This window comes from Macaca mulatta, chromosome 1, assembly GCF_049350105.2.
Source record: "Macaca mulatta isolate MMU2019108-1 chromosome 1, T2T-MMU8v2.0, whole genome shotgun sequence".
Lineage (NCBI taxonomy): Eukaryota > Metazoa > Chordata > Mammalia > Primates > Cercopithecidae > Macaca > Macaca mulatta.
This window is the reverse complement of record NC_133406.1, coordinates 129,827,747-129,847,904: the sequence shown is the minus strand read 5'-3', so window position 1 is coordinate 129,847,904 and position 20,158 is coordinate 129,827,747. Positions and strand designations below refer to the sequence as shown.

The 20,158-nt window shown below is 38.9% G+C and overlaps 1 protein-coding gene across 6 annotated transcripts in view; it reads right to left on the bottom strand.

Annotated features, from left to right (window-relative positions):
- Positions 1 to 7,217: 7,217 nt before the first annotated feature.
- The window catches only part of SLC16A4 (solute carrier family 16 member 4), a 37,312-nt gene continuing 24,371 nt past the window's right edge, over positions 7,218 to 20,158 (bottom strand). For 3 of the 6 annotated variants that reach the window (XM_028836339.2, XM_077956102.1, XM_077956149.1), the window contains one exon: positions 7,218 to 7,557. In XM_028836339.2, the coding sequence (XP_028692172.2) occupies positions 7,376 to 7,557 (182 nt within the window). In that variant the 3' untranslated portion in view covers positions 7,218 to 7,375. Of the gene's footprint in view, positions 7,558 to 15,989; positions 17,036 to 20,158 lie in introns of those variants that run through there. The other 3 variants (XM_015146907.3, XM_015146912.3, NM_001265727.1) reach the window with 2 other exon arrangements.

Sequence of the window (20,158 nt, the reverse complement as noted above, 5' to 3'; positions counted from 1 at the left end):
CATTGTTGTTGTTTGCCAGTTTTAAACTTAACTAGTTGCAGACGAAGACCACCTTGAAATGCAGGCTTGTTGGGCTTGTTTTGAATTTTAACCTCGGATGGAAGAGCCCTAGTGCTGTCTGTCTCCATGCGGGATGATGATTGCTAGGCAACAGGTGATTATCAACAAAGGATGCCACGGTTATACTCTGCAAGGTGGTGTTCCAGTGGCAAACAGCTGTATAAACTCTTGTAAACAGGTAAGAGGGTTTTTAGAGGTCAAAATGCATTATAATTAATAGGGTGAGGGCTTTTAATGTTTTGGGTCTGTTTCTCTAGATGGAAGCCTTAAGGCACTCTGCTGCCATTACTAACTTCCTTCACCGAAGTGTCATATTTCAGGTCAGAACTTCTGTTTTACTTGATATTTTTCTTTTTAAGTTTATTTTTAACATTAAAAAAATACTTTTAATGTGGCAGCCAAAGTTTTAAGATCTTGGTTATGGATTTGGAACCTATAGTCTTGATGTCCTTTAAAATTTGACATTTGCTGTTAACCTTGGCCTTTACCCTTAGTCATGATTTAATGATGCAGGAGGACTTACTGCTGTAAAAACGTTGCTTATTTACAAATACTGATTTCTAAACTTCAGAGTTAAGACATTACAGTGTGTAACAGCAACAAAAGAAAGTATGCCATCAGATTGTGAATGATACATATTTTAACCAGGATTTTTTTTTTCTTTCTTTTTTTTGTCCCACAGAGAGATTATAAAATTAGGCAACCTTAACTTTAGGGAAATTAACAAGCAGTGTTGAGAAGTCTGACTTTTGTCTGCCCTTAACATTTTCAGTATCTATTTAGTTTTACCAGCCTTCTGAGCCCTTCTCCCCTACATTAATCAAGTTTGAAGCTTTGGCACTTATCACAAGCACAGCTTTGTTAGTATGTACTACAACTTAGGTTTCCTTGCTTTATTTCAAATGAGATCAAAATTTGTGAATAGAATTGTTATTTTTTCATCTCTTCTGGAAGACATCCAGTATCTAGTAACTACAATAGCTGATCTATACTAGTTAGTTTTTCCACAAGATTGAGCTCCTTGGATTGTTTTGCTAGGCAGCTTATGTACCCATACTTTGATAGAGTAAAAGGGAAAAAATGAAGTACAGTGGAATTTTTCAGGTTCTCAGTGTGTCATAAGAATTTTTAAAACAGCTGGTTATGAGATGATGGCTGCCATCTGAGGCTTTTCTAAATGGTCTCTCCCCTGCATTTCTTTAAACATTTTATACTTGTTGGAAATGTCAGTTTTCAGTGTGTTTTCTTTTTCTTGCTAATTCACACCATGAGGCCGCTGAGTGGTTTTTTCCAGTTAGTAAGCAAATATTTTAAATCACTATGGAGATTTAGAAAGATTATGTTACACTTTCTACATATTTCTATATGTCTGGTATCTTTTTAAAGTTTCAAGCTTCATCTCTCTAGTAAGAACAAGAAAACAAGTTGCAGACAGGGCATTTGTTTATTTGTATATAAAGCCATGTCATAAATAATGGGAAGGTACACAGCATGACAATTTTTTGAAATTACTCATGAAATCATTTTATTTATTCCCAGCTGCACTGTGGAAAAAAGTTAACTGGATTGAGTGTTAGATTCAGTGTTCTGGTTTTATAAATTGGAAACTTCCCTTTTGAAGTATTTGTGTGGTTTCCCAGTGTCCTTCATATGATCTAAATTTAGGGTTCTGTAAAGGAACTGCTTCCAGGAACACCTCCAAATTGACTTAGGCTCAACTTGAAAAGCTTTGTTGTTAGTACTAAAATTGAAAATGAGGATTACCCTGATTTCAGTAAAACAACCTAAATTTTATGAATTGTCACTTCCATAGCTTAAGTTGTATAATTGTTTGTAAGCTGTTTATCTGAGGCAATATATTTAGTATTTACAGCTTATAGAACATCTATTTTTCTTTTGACAATAGTATATCTGATTATGGCTTCTGACCATCACCTCTGTCTCCCATTTCAGTTTAGTCTTTTTGAGCTTCCCTGTTTAAAGATCCTTTAACTTAATAACTTGAATTATAATCTAGTTTTAAAATCTTGGCAGAGGAATTTATTGAATAGCAAAATTTCTTCAAACCTCAGACAAGTTTGGTCTTAGCAACCAATAAGTTTTTTTCATCTATCTGTTCTCTTCAGCAACTTGTACTCTTAACTGGAGAAACTATTAAACAGGTGAATAGTTAATTTCTAATGAATTTTTTTTTCCCGTTGCCCAGGCTGGAGTGCAGTGGCATGATCTCAGCTCACTGCAACCTCTGCCTCCCGGGTTCAAGCGATTCTCCTGCCTCAGCCTCCTGAGTAGCTGGGATTATAGGCGTGTGCTGTCACGCCTGGCTGATTTTTTGTAATTTAATAGAGACAGGGTTTCACAATGTTGGCTAGGCTGGTCTCGAACTCCTGGTCTGAAACAATCCTCCCGCCTCAGCCTCCCAAAGTGTTAGGATTACAGGTATGAGCCACTGCGCCCTGCCTCTAATGAATTTTTATAGGTGATATAGGTGTATGAATGAGCATATGAACAGGTTACTTAAAACAGGGATGGTCAAGAAAGGCTTTACAAAAGAATTTGTTAGAGTAGGACATGGAATGGTGGAGAGAGGTTGGGATGGACGTGTCAGGCAGACAAGCATGAGTAAGAATATAGCAGCTTGTGGATTGATGGAAAAGATAAGATGCAAACTGAAGCCTGGAATACTAGTAAAATGGTTGGGTCAACAAAAATAGGGAATCCTGAAGGGTAGGCCCGTTTGAGGGGTGGAGAGTGGAAACAGATCATTTGGGGCACATTGATAGCAGTCATTTATTGACTGTCTACTTCAAGCTAAGGATTCTGCTAAGTACTGTACACACATTGTCTCATTTAAGTCTCACCACAGACCATAATTTGACAGTTTAGTGATAGAGCCACAGTTCTAACCAGGCCTTTGTCCCAGCTAAGGCTCTCTTGGTTACCTACTTGTAGGAATGAGATTAAGGCTGCAAACCTGAAAAAATGGGCAATGGATTTCAAACTATAGTTTATCAACATTGGCAGTACTTGGGAAACGTGCAGGCCCTTGGTACCTCCCCTAGACATTCTGGAATGTGTTAGGACCAGCATGACCTAGGAGTCTTTGTTCTTTTACAAACCCCCCAGGTAATTCTGATATATTCTGTGGTCAGTGGGCCATGTGTTGAGCAACACTGGCCCATAGAGAGTAGAGTACTAAGGTAAACTTAGGATAATGTCATATTTGAGGCATGGGAAGAGAAGATGGTGCTGGAAAAAAGCCTAGATAGGAAAATAAGAATTGTGTTGTCTCAGAACCTGAGAGGGGCTTCTAGAAGATAACTTTACAACCGTTGCAGCAGACAAGGAGAACAAAACTGCAATTGCCATGGAATTTATTACTTAAAATTGCCACTTAAGTAACATAACAGTTTTCTAGTCATGTAATTATTTCTCCAAGAAACTCAATCTAGATTACTATTTAATTTTGCCTCATAACAGTCCTGAAGATGGGCCCCTGTTTTGTTTATGAAATGCTAAAGGGACACCAGAAAAGTTTTGTGACTGAGGGATACACAGCCAGGGACTGATTGAGGTATCTTTGAGTTTTCAGATGGCAATCTAAAAATACTGTGACTATAGTCTTAAAATTGGAAGTGATGCTGGCATTGAGTGTGTACACATGAAACTTATTTCCATTAATGGACCATCACCTATATCTGCTACTCCTAAGTTACCAATAGGATTGAGACAAAGGCATTATAGGTAAAGTTTAGTGTATCTTTGTCCTGTAAATGATTATTTATATCTATACTGCATTTGTGTTTGATAAGTATAGCCAATGAACTATTCAAATATTTGAGTACATATTATGTATTGGACATTATTCTAGATCTTGGGAGTAAATTTGTGAAGAAAAAAGAGACGTGTTTCTCTTTTCTCATGGAGCTTACAGTCTGGTGGAAGAAAGGAGATGATAAGCTATAAATTAGGGCCTTTAGGCTCCAGATAAAGGTTGGATTGTATTCTAAATGCTGATTGCTATGGGAAGCCGTTGTAGGTTTTAAGCAGAAAGTGATAGGATTTGATCAAGATTTGACTACCTGTCTGAGGAAAATAATAAATTTCCTTCAAATGCCAAAGAAAATAAGTTATTAACATTTCACAGATTCTCTGTCAGACTGTAAATATGTTCCTGTTCAGAGATCAGTACTGTTCTTTTATTTAAATACAGTAATAAAGGTTTTATTTCTTTTTAGGGCTCATAATTGTTGACCATCCTGAACTTTCAAAGCAGTCTTCCTTCTGAAGATGCCTCATTTTCTGAACATGCCGCTTTGTATTTTCTGCTTTCAATAAACTGTCATAACAGTTTCCACTGTAGTCATATATAGACTGATATAACACACTGACCATGCTTTCTATATTTCATAACTTGCAGTTTTTCTAGTGATATTTAACCAAACACCCTTGCTAAAAAATAAATTAGAGGGTCTTTTTGTGAAATGGCTGTTATCCTATGCAAATAAGATACATGTGTGTATATAGTTTTTAAGTGCTGAATTTATCTGACCTTTCTCAGGTAACCAGCAGATTCCTTTTTATCTAGGAAAAGGACTTAATGAAAAATTTTCATGCGTAAGCATAAGTTATTATACCAGTGTCTGCAATATAATTATTATTACAGGCAGAATTAACACTTTGGGTTGCTGTATACATGTATATTTTTGATTACACAGTTTAAGACCTATTGGGAATATTAATGTTTCATAAAATTGATTTGCATTTTAGCATATAGAAATTGACTATCAGGCCAGGTGCGGTGGCTCACGCCTGTAATCCCAGCACTGTGGGAGGCCAAGGTGGTTGGATCATGATGTCAGGAGTTTGAGACCAGCTTGGCCAATGTAGTAAAACGTGTCACTACTAAAAATACAAAAAATTAGCTGGGCATGGTGGCACTGCCTGTAATCCCAGCTACTCAGGAGGCTGAAGCAGGAGAATTGCTTGAACCCGGGAGGTGGAGGTTGCAGTGAGCTGAGATCACGCCATTGCTCTCCAGCCTGGGTGACAGTGTGATACTCTGTCTGAAAAAAAAAAAAAAAAACATTGCCTATCAGGCTGGGCACTGAGTCTTGCACCTGTAATTCCAGCACTTTGGGAGGCTGAGGCGGGAGGATTGCTTGAGTCCAGTAGTGCAAGATCGTATATCTTAAAAAAAAAAAAAAAATTGAGTATCACAAGATTTATGTAGCTCCCAAGATAAGTATCTTTCTTCTTTTTTTTTTTTGGGATGGAGTCTCGCCTGTTGCCCCGGCTGGAGTGCAATGGCGTGATCTTGGCTCACTACAACCTCTGCCTCCTGGGTTCAGGCAATTCTGCCTCAGCCTCTGGAGTAGCTGCGATTACAGGTGTCTGCCACCATGACCGGCTACTTTTTTGTATTTTTAGTAGTGACGGGGTTTCACGATGTTCACCAGGCTAATCTTGAACTCCTGACCTCGTGATCTGCCCGCCTTGGCCTCCCAAAGTGCTGGGATTACAGGCATGAGCCACCGCGCCCAGCCTATAAGTATCTTAATATATATGCCATTTGTGTATATTCTTTATGTACAGAAACACTTCCGTAAACTAGACCCCTTAATTGGAATTTTTCTGCATTCTATGGCAGAGGTTCAACTCTGGCTGTACAATGGAATCACTGAGGAACTTTAATACCGATGACTGGGGCCCCCTCTCAGGGATTCATATAAATTGATCTAGATTGAGTGGGTTTCCGCAAAGGCCCAGGTTTGTTTTCATTTTGTTTTAAGTGCTCCCAGGTGATTGTAATGTGCAGTCAGGGCTGAGAACCACTGCTCTAGAGACAAATTTTATACCTACAAACGCACACAATCAGCCTTTTAAGGATTGTTTGAAAATCAAAACACAAAACTTTGAGAATGTAATTTGGGTTCAGTACAGTATGTATATTGCCCAGTCTTCTAGAATCTGTTATTGAAAGTATGGTGCTCAGACCAACAGCATTAGTCTCAGCTGGAAGCTTATTAGAAATGCAGAATTGCAGGGCCTTACCCCAAACCCACTGAATGGAACAAGATCCCCAGGTGATTTGTACATATATTAAAGTTTGAGAAGCAGTACTTTAGATGTAGATATAAATGTTCTGTGTGATAAAAATTGATAATTAGAATCTTCTTCCATGTGCATTGGATTCTCAGATTTGTGCATTAGTCAATGTCATTTACTGTAAAGCATTTTAAAAAATACTTTCAACAAGAAAAGTAGAACAAAAGAGTTCTTATGTAGTGAGCCTCAGGTGACCAGAAAATTACCAGAGGTCTCTGTCACTAAGACAGGGAAAAGGGTTACTATTTTGCCTATCCTAGTTGGTTGGTTCTTGATTACTTTGTGATGCTTTTCTCTTTTCTTGCCTTCCAGTTCTATCCTTGTCACCTCTCTTCATTATGAGATAGAAAATGTTACTTTTTTACAAGTACAGGTGTGAATATTGGAGACACTCTGCTAATAGGTGCCCCAGGATTTAGGAAATTTGGTAGTGGTAGGTTTAGAGCTTTCTGTGAGGGGATAGAAATGGGCAGAATTGAGGAATGGTTCCCAATTGCCTTTGTTTCTTAAGTGTAATATACTAACTTCATAAATCAATTTTCCTTACATAACAAGAATCAAATACCTATTAAAGTACACAGTGACAAATAATGTAGTATTAAGATTCATATGTATTAAAAGGAATGGTTCAGTATGAATGCTCAGAGACAAATAATGTATTAAGATTCATATGTATTAAAAGGAATGGTTCAGTATGAGTGTTGAGATAGTACTCTAAATTGCAGTGTATCAAATTAGGTTCAGGAATGATATTTTTATTTTTTTTTTGAGACGGTGTCTCACTCTTGTCACCCAGACTGGAATGCAGTGGTACAATCTCAGCTCACTGCAACCTCCACCTTCAGGGCTTAAGTGATCCTCCTGTCTCAACTTCCCAAGTATCTGGGAAGCACGACTATAGGTGTGTGCCACACTGGGTAATTTTTGTATTTTTATCAGAGACAGAGTTTCACTATGTCACCCAGGCCGGTCTTGAACTCCTCGACTCAAGCAGTCCACCTGCCTCAGCCTCCCAAAGTGCTAGAAATACAAGCATGAGTCACCGTGCACGGCCAGGAATGACTTTTTTTTTTATTTTTGAGACACAGTCTTGCACTGTCGTTCAGGCTGCAGTGCAGTGGCATAATCTTGGCTCACTGGGCTCACTGCAACCTTCGCCTCCCAGGTTCAGGTGATTATCCTGCCTCAGCCTCCCAAGTAGCTGGGACTACAAGCGCGAGCCACCACGCCTGGATAATTTTTGTATTTTTAGTAGAGATGGGGTTTCGCCGTGTTGGCCAGGCTGGTCTTGAACTCCTGACCTCCTGCCTCGGCCTTCCAAAGTGCTAGGATTACAAGCATGAGCCACTGCACCTGGCCTGATACTTTTAATGTGTACGTTTTTCATACCTAGAGGCACATGAAGAGATAAAAATAATGTTTAAATTTTTATGATAAAAGAATCTCAAATACATTCACCAAGCAACCATGTGGATATCAATTGAAAAATTGCAGTCAGATTATTTCTTAAATCCCACAATTGTAAAATTTCTAAATTGGTATATGTGACTTAGAGGGATTTTTTTTCATCAAGCACAACAACGCCAACGTCTCTAGAAAACTTTTCAAAGATTCATTTGTAATTTATAGATTTATCCTAGAAATGAGAGGTTTTTAGTGGAGACTTAACCTATGTCATCATTTCTCCTGACAAATTGCATTTGTGAAGTTTACTCTTTGCAGTGCTGTAACCTTACTGAAAGTTCATTCCACAAAAGGAATGGATTCATCTGCACTTTAAGGTTTAGTGATTGAAACTACTTTATATTTATAATGTATGAGTGCTTTTTTCATTTAATGTAGTGGTTTAAAAGTGTTTTGGACCTTCAGAGACACCCTCTCTTCTGTTTACTGCTCCTTAATTTTAGTAAAGTCTGAAGCCCTAATAAAAATTTTTTTTAACATGGGGTATTGGATCTCCCTCCTCAATTTTTTTTTAAAGCCAATTTTAAAGGCAGCATTTCTAAGTACAGTAATTGGTTAAACATCTTTTTTCCTCCTGGGTTTCTTTTTAGGAACTACTGACAAAAACCTATAGTCGACTTTGGGATCTGACTTTATTATTCAGCAACTCAAAGATGAGTTCTAATTGGCAGACTTCTGGCACTGGCACTTGTCCTCCTGTTTCTATAGAAACTGGGTTGGAAGTCAGAGCTGCACAAAGGGAAAGGGTAAGTTTCTTTTAATTCCATATTTATAAACCCGTATCTTATTAACTGTGACATGGTGTCAGTTTTCACATAAGAATATACATCCTCGAACTAGAACTCAAATATGTACTACTGATTTTCACTTAAGTGGCAACTGACATCAAGTCACTAAATGTAATAGGAGGGTTTAAATATGGATTTATTTTTCTTGTGACTGACTTCACATTTCTTGAAGCAGTGAACTCAATGTCATAATTCTCACTTTCAGCTATTTTTAATTTGGGGGTCATAAAATTGGTTTTTATTATCTTAGATCTTATTCTGTTGTACTTTTCTGGTAAATGAAAATTGGAAGGACATTTTGAAAGTCTGCATGAATTATAAATTTTGTTGTAGCGAAGTCTCATTCTTCTTTCCATTATAAAGTACTATACTACTGATCAGTTTTTTTAGTCTCTCTACTCTCTTAGCCAAGCAGGATGAGTTCGTCTGTTGGTGCACATACATTTGTTTTCATCCAGGCAGACACCCATTATTTGTAGAACCTAAGACACCTGCCAGTTGGTGAGTCATCTTATTGCTATGGCTTCAGAGGACTGCTGTATAGCTGGAGTATTTAGGCTTGAAATTGTTGAATTAGGTATGATAAGCACATTCCTTTGATTTACAGGTTGCCATATATAAATAACTTATATTGAACCGTGACTAGTTTTGAGATAGTGGAAGGAAGGCAGTATTTGCTGTTGCTCTTTAAAAGTTGTCTCACTTGGCCGGGCGCGGTGGCTCAAGCCTGTAATCCCAGCACTTTGGGAGGCCAAGACGGACGGATCACGAGGTCAGGAGATCAAGACCATCCTGGCTAACATCGTGAAACCTCGTCTCTACTAAAAAATACAAAAAAAACTAGCCGGGCGAGGTGGCGGGCACCTGTAGTCCTGGCTACTCAGGAGGCTGAGGCAGGAGAATGGCGTAAACCCAGGAGACGGAGCTTGCAGTGAGCTGAGATCCAGCCACTGCACTCCAGCCTGGGCGACAGAGCGAGACTCTGTCTCAAAAAAAAAAAAAAAAAAAAAAAAAAAAGTTGTCTCACTTACTTCCTTGGTCCTGGCATACTGCCTTTAAGGGATGGACTTCTTTTTTTCCTGATAAAAGACGTAAGATTGGTTCACACAAGTCAAAGGGTGGAACACCTTGCCATTACTTCTGCTCAATTTGTCACTTTAAAAATAGTTTAGAAAGTAAAACCTGGAAGCTTGTCAATAGGAAAAGTAAACTCATTTTTAAAAATTTCTTTCACAAGACAAATAATGCCTTAAAGTGAATTCTCTTTTTTAAATTTTAATTTAATCTACTCTGATGAATTCTCATTAAAAGTGTTGTATGCCTCCTTTGTTGATTTCTGTTTTGCTCATTAGTGCTTGCACGAGGTAAAAATAGAAATGAATTTGTGGATTTTTTTTTTTGTTTGGAAGGTGGCTAGAAAATACTTTAGTCTTGGCCGGGCGCGGTGGCTCAAGCCTGTAATCCCAGCACTTTGGGAGGCCGAGACGGGCGGATCATGAGGTCAGGAGATCGAGACCATCCTGGCTAACCCGGTGAAACTCCGTCTCTACTAAAAACTACAAAAAACTAGCCGGGCGAGGCGGCGGGCGCCTGTAGTCCCAGCTACTCGGGAGGCTGAGGCAGGAGAATGGCGTTAACCCGGGAGGCGGCGCTTGCAGTGAGCTGAGATCCGGCCACTGCACTCCAGCCTGGGCGACAGAGCGAGATTCTGTCTCAAAAAAAAAAAAAAAAGAAAATACTTTAGTCTTTCGTTGTGTGCTATCAAGTATCCAGACGTAGTCCCCACTACTTAATAAGGAGTAGCCAACTCATCCTGGCTTTAAAATTGAAAGTCCTATGTCTCAAGAACTCCTTTGTTTCTGTCTAGACCCAGACAGTCACCCTAATCCTAGTTCATTCTCTGTATCCCTAAAAAGGCCTCACTAAGTTGTTATTGAGTATCATTTTGAATGGAAGGAGATTTCACAGTATACTAGCTTCTGGCGGAATGTATTAGGGATTAGGTTCTTTATTTTTATTTTTATTTGTTTATTTTTTGGGGGTTGGAGTCTCGCTCTGTCTCCCAGGCTGGAGTGCAGTGGTGCCATCTTGGCTCACTGCAACCTCCACCTCCCAGGTTCAAGCGATTCTCCTGTCTAGCCTCCTGAGTAGCTGGGATTATGGGTGCCCACCACCATGCCTGGCTAATTTTTGTATTTTTAGTAGAGACAGGGCTTCATCATGTTGGCCAGGCTGGTTTCAAACTCCTGACCTCAAGTGATCCACCCGCCTCGGCCTCCCAAAGTGCCTGGATTTCAGGCGTGAGCCACCATGCCCTGCCCCAGGTACTTTTTTCATGAAATGACTTATTTGTCTCAGTGATCCTAAGTCATGCCAATTTAATTCTCACAGAAATAAAACATGGAGAATTTTAAATGGATTTTATAAGTTGCTTTCAAGCACTTTAGTTATTTTTTGTTTGTGTATATGTTGAGACCATAGATGACAAATGTGAGACAATTGAGTAGATATTTGTGACAAATGAGTAGCCACATGAGGCAAATATGTAGATATAAAGCCTCATACAAGGTGGTTCTGGCTTGAGAAACACTCAAGGCTTTTAAAAAGTATTGGGCTTTGGGCCGGGTGTGATGGCTCATGCCTGTAAGCCCAGCACTTTGGGAACCTGAATCGGGGATCACCTGAACTCAGGAGTTTAAGACCAACCTGGGCAATGTGGCAAAACTCCATCTCTAATAAAAATACAAAAATTAGCTGGGTGTGGTGGTGTGCACCTGTAGTCCCAGCTACGCCGGAGGCTGAGGGAGGCTGGGGCAGGAGAGTTGCTTGAGCCTGGGAGACAGAGGTTACACTGAGCCGATATTGCACCACTGCACCAGAGCCCAGGCAACATGAGTGAAACCCTGTCTCAATAAAAAGTATTGGGCTTTGGTTTTATGTGAGGTCTTCAGAGAAACCACCGTCCAAGTTTTACACTATGTCTCTCTTAAAAACAATTAAAATAATAGTGTATGATTTTTTTCCTTACATGGAAAAAGCTGATTTTACAGTTAGACAAATGTATTTACTAAATAAACATATTTTGCAAATAGGACATCACACATATACCTTAATTATTTGAAAAAATCACAAAAGTATCATTTCAGTACATTTAAGTATAATTATTGCTTTTAATAAAGTTAAACTCCTAGAGAATCATTAAAGAAGAAAAGCCAGGGGCCATGAGCTAATTAATCAGCACCAGTAATTAGGTTTTAAAATTGGCTTTGTTGAGGGCTAGCTTTAGGCAAATAACTTGTTCTTAATTGCTTTTGTTCCTTATATATAAAATAGAAATAATAATAATAATTATCCATACTATGTTACAGAATTAACGTGATGATAATGAGGTAATAGATGGGAAATAACTCCAAATGGTTAACAGTACCATAAGGTAGAGTTTTAGTGTCAGAAATAGTATTTTACAATGACATGTATGGAAAACTCCTTCTTTTATAATGATGGAAATATCCTAACAGTTTTAAACATAACCCAAGAAGTAGCAGAGAAGAAAGTATACTGAAGTATACTGATCTTTTATGTTCAGATTACCATAGCTCTACTAGATATGTATGTGTATTTTAAGGCTTACAATTTGTAAACACTCCAACTATTAATAATCACATATTAAGGAATTACAGGTGGCCCTGTACGTAGGCATTATTTTCTCTTTAATCAGGTTCACTGAGTATTGGGAGACCTAAGAAAGTTAATTATCTTAACAACTACATTATTATTGCATTGTAGCAGATGTATTTTGTGGTTTTAATTTTGACGGAGGTGGAGGATGGGGGGTGGTTCTTAGGTACTTTGCATCTTTGCATTCTCTATTTTTTTTTAAGACAAGGTCTCGCTCTGTTGCCCAGGCTGGAGTTTAGTGGCGTGATCATAGCTCACTGCAGCTTCCACCACCTGGGCTCGAGTGATCCTCCTGCCTCAGCCACCTGAGTAGCCTGGACTACAGGCATGTGCCACCATGTCCAGCTAATTTTTAACAATTTTTTTTGTAGAGATGGGGCTCACTGTGTTGCCCAAGCTGGTCTTAAACTCCTGATCACTCAAGTGATCCTCCCACCTCAGCCTCCCAAAGTGCCAGGATTACAGATGTGAGCCACCTGGCCTGCATTCTCCTTTTTGTTTCAATACAGACATTAAAATTTTAGGCCAATTTGAGTTAGATTTTTGTTGTAACTGCTTTCAATTGAATTAGCTTCATAATCTGTTGATACTGCCAAGAAGCCAGAGTAATGTAAAGGGGAAAGAGTAGGGTTTTGTGTTAGATTGTGTTTGGATTATTACTCCACTACTTACTGGGTATTTAATTTCTTTGACCTTCAGGCTGGGCACAGTGGCTCATGCCTGTAATCCCAGCATTTGGAGAGGCCCAGATGGGCAAATCAGCCTGAGGTCAGGAGTTCAAGACCAGTCTGGCCAACATGGCGAAACCACATCTCTACTAAAAGTACAAAAATTAGCTGGGCCTGGTAGTGGGTGTCTGTAATCCCAGCTACTGGGGAGGCTGAGGCATGAAAATTGCTTGAACCCGGGAGGTGGAAGTTGCAGTGAGCACAGATCATGTCATTGCACTCTAGTCTGGGTGACAAGAGTGAAACTCCATCTCAAAATAAATAAAACTGAATTATTTTAAAAAATAATAATTTCTTTGACCTTCAGTTTCTTCATTTGTAGAATAGGCATCATAGTATAGTATCTCTATCGGATTCTGAAGGTTATCATGAAGACTAAATAGGGTATTTGTCGGCTGGGTGCAGTGGCTCACACCTGTAATCCCTGCACTTTGGGAGGCTGAGGCGGGAGATTCACTTGAGTCTAGGAGTTCTAGACCAGCCTGGGCAACATAGCAAAACCCCATCTCTACCAAAAATAACAAAACTTTGCCAGGTATGGTGCACGCCTGAGGTCCCAGCTACTTGGGAGGCTGAGGTGGGAGGATCACTGGAGCCCAGGAAGTAGAGGCTGCAGTGAGCTGTGATTGTACCACTGCACGCCAACCTGGGTAACAGAGCAAGACCTGGTCTCAAATAAAAATTTTTTGAAAGAAAATTTTTTTTAAAAAAAGATACGTGTCTACCTCAGTGACTGGTATGTTATTAGATGTTGAAGTAAAGTTATTCACTACTCTACCACCCCAAGCGCACTTATTCATATATAAGTTGTGTAATATTTGTTTCCTCTTTGTCTTATGGAATCTCTTCGGGGGGGAGAAAAAATCAGCGACTATTATGCTTTTCTTGAAACTCTGTATATAGCTGGGATGATATTCCTGCATTATGGATTCCTAGAAGTGTTTTATATGGCATCTTAAAATATTGTCCACAAAAATGACAACAATGCAATAAATGAACAGGAACATCATAAGTTAATTGCTAATATGATGAACGCATTAGTTACAGAAGTCGTTAGCTTTCTGTAGTCTTGGGATTCAGGCTTTCTTAATTCACACCACCCAGGTTTAGAGGGCCTATTACCGTTGAGTAGGATAAAGAACTTCTCTGTTGCATGAGATTCATAAAACCTAAGAATTCAATTTGGAGTTCTTTAGTTGGTCCTACTTAAAATGTACAGCTTGATTAGATGGGAGGAAGGATCAGGTTGCTCTAGGTAGTTGAAGTCCCTTTTAAAAATAATTGCTACTCTAAAGAGAAGGAGGAATTAATGAAAGTGGTTCATAAAATCATTGATTTCTTTTATCTTTTGTTTTGACATGAAAGCAGAATGGACATTAGCAGTTACTATATATGAAGGGCATTTTGCCTGATACAACTATATTTTCTTCTTTTTTTTTTTTTTTTTTTTTTGAGACGGAGTCTCACTCTGTTGCCCAAGCTGGAGTGCAATGGCATGATCTCACTGCCACCTCCGCCTCCCGGGTTCAAGCAATTCCCCTGCCTCAGCCTCCTAAGTAGCTGGGACTATAGGCGTGCGCCACTGCACCCAGCTAACTTTTGTATTTTTAGTAGAGACAGAATTTCACCATGTTGGTTAGGCTGGTCTTGAACTCCTGACCTCAAGTGATCCACCTGCCTTGGCTCTTAAAGTGCTAGGATTAAAGGTGTGATCAGCCATGCCCGGCACAAGTATATTTTCATGGGTTTAGTCCTCACAGTACGTCTGTGAGGTAGGTTGGTGGTATTTTCATTTTACAGAGGAGGAAATTGGGTCTCAGAGAAGTTAATTTTAAAACTAACTTTCATGAGGGCATATGGTAACAAGTGGCAGAGCTGATATTTATTATTAGTTAACTATTTTTGCTGTTTGTATGTGTAAGGGGGTGGTATTTTTTTCATATTTTCTTACATGTAAAATGTAAAAGTATTAGACATCCATATCTAAATGTAAAAATGACATTTTTTTAAGTCAGAAAACCAGTTTTCTTTTTTCTTTTGCTTTAGAAAGCCATAAAAACCATATTTAAATAGGATCAACTACTGTTTGTTTTTTTTTTTTTAACATAACTGAGATTTGAACCCAGATTAATTTGGTCCCAAAGCTTATGCTAGGCCTTGGAGAGTACAAAGATGAATGAAACCTCATTCATCTTGTTGATCTTGCAGACTAATGGAAAGGATTGACATGTGAGTTCATGTAGTAATCTGTTAAAAGTTAGATAGGATTCCAGATGAGAATGACTGCTGGGGAAGATTTTTCCAAAGGAGGTAGCCTTTGAGTGAGTCAGATAGTGAAAAGTGAAATGGTGCCTAGTAGAGAAGGCATACATAGGCAGTGACAGGGTATGGAGCTAAAACCAGTCTTCTAGAGTTTTTCTCTGTAAGGAATCAATAGACATTTTAAAGCAGAGAGGAATGAAAGAATAGAATAACGATAATGGTAATAGTTTAAGAAGCATTCTGGGCCAGGTGTGGTAGCTCACGCCTGTAACCTTGCCACTTCGGGAGGCCGAGACGCGTGGATCACTTGAGGTTAGGAGTTTGAGACCAGTATGGCCAAGATGGTGAAACCCTGTCTCTATTAAAAATAACAAAAATTAGCCGAGCATGGTGGCCAATGCCTGTGATCCCAGCTACTTGGGAGGCTGAGGCAGGAGAATAGCTTGAACCCTGGAGGTGGAGTTTGCAGTGAGCCGAGATCACACCACTGCACTCCAGCCTGGGCGACAGAGTGAGACCCTGTCTCAAAAAAAAAAAGCATTCTGAAGGAGATGCTAAGGGTGGTTGGTGTTGCAGATGCAGGGAACTCTAGCTGGTTTTTTCCTCTTAAAGATCACTCAGGAGGAGGAAGAGGAGGGAAAAAAAAGCTTACTCAAATAATGAAGGCTCTCTATTCACATGCAATCGCTTAGTCTAAGTGACATTATTAACATAATTATTCCATATACAAGAAACATCTTTTAATTTAAACCTATTTCCCATTAAAACCACCTATTCAGCTTTCATGTAAATCTTGTAAAGAGATGTTTCAATATTTAGTGTGAATATTTTGTTAATTAGATGTAGTGGAAAATGACACTTTGATGGGCAAAATTGCTGTTCAAATGATCTTGAAATGAAGTTTTTAAAGCAATTTTTATATACTGTTTATTATTTAGCAATACATACTTATCATAGAAATTTAAGAACCTAAGTAATACAAAGAAAGTAAGGATTACCTTTAATTAAGAACCTAAGTAATACAAAGAAAGTAAGGATTACCTTTAATCAATAAACAAAGATAAACTTTTGGAGGGAGTATATACCATTCCAGTCACTAAGTGAGGTTTTAATATTCAGATTCTAGGGTTCTGATCAATCAAAGGTTATTTTTCGCACTTCTGTAAATTAAGAAAAAATGTTCTATCTTTACATATTTTAGTGACTGAATTACCATGGCGTAATTGAGAGTTTGGATTTATTATGGTACATTCCGATTTCTATTTAATATATAAGATACCTGATTAAAATTTCAGACTATTTGATTAAATACTAACAATACAGGCTGCTATTACTCTTGTCTTGCTACCAATTAGACATTTCTCAGAATGCTAAAGCAAGAAGGAACCTTAAAAACTTATCTGGTTGGCAGCGCCCCGTGACTCATTCCTGTAATCCCAGCACTTCGGAGGTCAAGGCGGGCGGATCAGGAGGTCAGGAGATGGAGACCATCCTGGCTAACATGGTGAAACCCTGTCTCTACTAAAAATACAAAAAATTAGCTGGGTGTGATGGTATGTGCCTGTAGTCCCAGCTACTTGGGAGGCTGAGGCAGAATCGCTTGAATCTGCGAGGGGGAGGTTGCAGTGAGCCGAGATTCCGCCACTGCACTCCAGCTTGGGTGACAGAGTGAGACGCCGTCTCAAAAAAAAAAAAAAATTCTTGTTTACCTTCTCATGTTACAAATATAGATGCGTTTCTTTCAAGCTTTTGTTTCCAGTGACATACTAGTTTAGGTTTTCTTTCGTTAAGCTCTCACTTGATTGCAGTCTTCTTTCTTTCAGGTCAGACTGTTTTTCCGTCTTTCGGCCAATGGTACAAAAAAAAAGGAAACTGAAGAGAGGAGATAGCATATGCCAGAGAAGTAGAAAGAGCCATTGTATGTCTGGGTATAATCATATAACCAGCCTGGAAGGAAGGAATGATTTCTGTTAGGGAAGGAAATTTTGCCATTAGTAGTTCTCAGCCATGAATAGCTCCTCAAAGCAAGGAGCCTCCTGTATTGTGACCCATTCTAACTTAGTGAAGCTTCTTAGCTGTCCTATTTTTCACTGATGAAGCTGAATGAGCTCCCCTGACTTAGGGACTTACCCCATCTCCAATCTTACAGTGGAAGTTGGAGAAAATTAGGGACACATACCATTTTATTTTACCATGAATTTTATTAGAAGACCACTATTATGAAGAAAATAATCATAAATTACTATTTTCCAAAGAAAAAGAGAAGTGATAATATCAGTTTTCTTTTTTCCTTTACTAAACAAACACTTGAATACTTACTATGTTCCTGTTAATATTGCTAGGTGTTGAGGACATAGTAGTGAGCCAAAACAGATACGGTCCCTGCCCTCACAGAACTTCAGTGGGGAGATAGGTACCAGCCACATAAATAATATGTGATAAGTGCTATGAAGGGAAGGTGCAGGGGGCTATGAGAATATGTGAGAAGAAACTGACTGCTTGATCATGTGGGTTAAACAATGACTAGTTCCACCCTGAAATCTAAATGCTTTTTTTTTTTTTTTTTTTTGAGACAGAGCCTAGCTTTGTCACCCAGGTTGGAGTGGTGTATTGGCACAATCTCTGCTTACTGCAACCTCCACCTCCTGGGTTCAAGAGATTCTCCTGCCTCAGCCTCCCAAGTAGCTGGGATTACAGGCGCCTGCCACCATGCCCGGCTAATTTTTGTGTTTTTAGTAGAAATGGAGTTTCGCGATGTTGGCCAGGGTGGTCTCGAACTCCTGACCTCCAGTGATCTGCCCATCTTGGCCTCCCAAACTGCTGGGACTATAAGCATGAGCCACTGCGCCTGGTCCTAAATGCTTTTTAAAAGCATAAGTTGGAGGGGTCCTCAAAGTCTTTTGGCTAATGGCACATACCAAAACCTAAGCAAAACCCTTTTTTTTTTTTTTTTTTTTTAACTGAGTAGGTGATAGCAAAGAATATTTATGCTAAGGCACATCATTGCAAAAGTCGACACTGAAAAAGGCAAATAATGTCCTTAGTATTACCATGACAATAATTTTGACCTCCTGGACTTCCTAAAGGGTGTCAGGGATCTCTAGGGATCTGTTGACCTCACTTTGAGAAGTTCTTTTCTAAAGTGTATATTATGTATATTATATCTGATCACTTATTCAAGAAATTTCAGTGCTGTATGGCAGCACAGGTCTGGGTTCCAGGGATATATCCCTGAACAAAATAGATGAAAATATCTGCCCTCATGGAGCTTACATTGTGTCTTTGATTTTTCCCTTCTGTCTTAGATCATGATGCCTCACTGGATATATAGAGTATACCCTCCCCCACCTTTTTCTTCTGGTCTGCTTGTCTCATCTCCTCTTTATTCTCTTACGGACAAAGGAGATGAGACAAGCAGACCAGAAAAAATTGACTTAATTTATTTTTGTTTTATAGCTCTGTGTTTCCTGTTATTAACGTAAACAGTAAGTGAATAGAATGTTTTATAGCCTCTTTAAGTTCAACTAACTTTGAGTTGCTTTTTACTTACTGACTCCTGTTTGATTAGTGACCTCTATTAAATGTTTCTTGGAGTTACTAGAGTGAAAACAACTAGGACAAGTCTTTGTGTTATGTTGATTGTTATTGACCAATAGATCTCTAAGAAATAGGTGACTAGTCTCTGAACTCTTGTAGACATTTCTAGAAAGGAGGGAGTATGGAAGGTAGCAGTCCTTACCCTCCCAGTCCCTTGTCATTCTTGCCTTAGTCCTGCCAACACAGCAAATATATTAAAGTATATGTGTCTGTGTATGTATATGTGTATATATAAAACCTGTGAATTATAAAATAGTGGTCTCAGAAGTAACACCCTGGGGAAAGACTAGGAATTCTTGGATGAAAAGGCCAACAGTGCTACTAACATGTCAGGTAGGCACAGCTAAAAATAGTAAAAATGGATTGAAGAGGAAAACTGTTTATAAGCCTTTTCTTTATTTCTTTTCTTTTTCTTTTTTTTTTTTTTTTTAATTTCTTACAGAGACTGGGTTTAAGTTACCCACGCTAGTCTCAAATTCCAGGCCTCAAGTCATCCTCGTGCCTTGGCCTCCCAAAGTGCTGGGATTACAGGTGTGAGCCATCTTGCCGACCAAGCCTTTCATTTTATACACAAACACATATGCGCGCCTGCGCGTACACACACACACACACACACACACTCTTTCTCTCTCTCACACACACACTCACTTTTTTTTTGTTTTTTGAGATGGAGCCTTGCTCTGTCACCCAGTCTGGAGTGCAGTTGTGCAATCTCAGTTCGCTACAACCTCCGACTCCTAGGTACAAGTGATTCTCTTGCCTCAGCCTCCTGAGTTGCTGGGATTATAGGTGCCCACCACCACACCTGGCTAATTTGTTTGTATTTTTAGTAGAGATGGGGTTTTGCCATGCTGGCCAGGTTGGTCTCAAACTCCTGATCTCAGGTGATCTGCCTGCCTCAGCCTTCTAAAGTGCTGGGATTTCACTCACTCTTAGAATGCTGTTTCTGAAACATTAAGTATTAAAATATAGTCATGTGGCACATAACAGGACAAACCTCATGAGGTTATGATATGCATTTTTACTGTATCCTTCTATGTTTAGATACATGAGTACTTTGTTTAGATACACAAGTATCTTTCAATGTTTAGATACAGTTGCCTACAGTACTCAGCACGGTAACATGCTGTATAGATTTGTGGCCTAGGAGCAATAGGCTCTACCAGATAGCCTAGGTGTGTGTAGGTAAGGATACTGTTCATCTGACAACAAAATATCTAACAACACATTTCTCAGAATGTATCCCTGTTAAGTAACTCATGACTATATTTAATATGTTTTCTTACCAGGGCAGGGAATTGTTTAGCATGTTTTAGAATTATTTCTATGTATTTCCATGCAAAATTACGTGAAATAAAACCTAGATGAAATAATTGTTGTAAATCTGTTTCTCAGCATATTTGATCATTGAGATATTTGTATTTTTTAAATTCTAAATTAAGATCCAATTGCCATTCAATAGGATAATAGTAT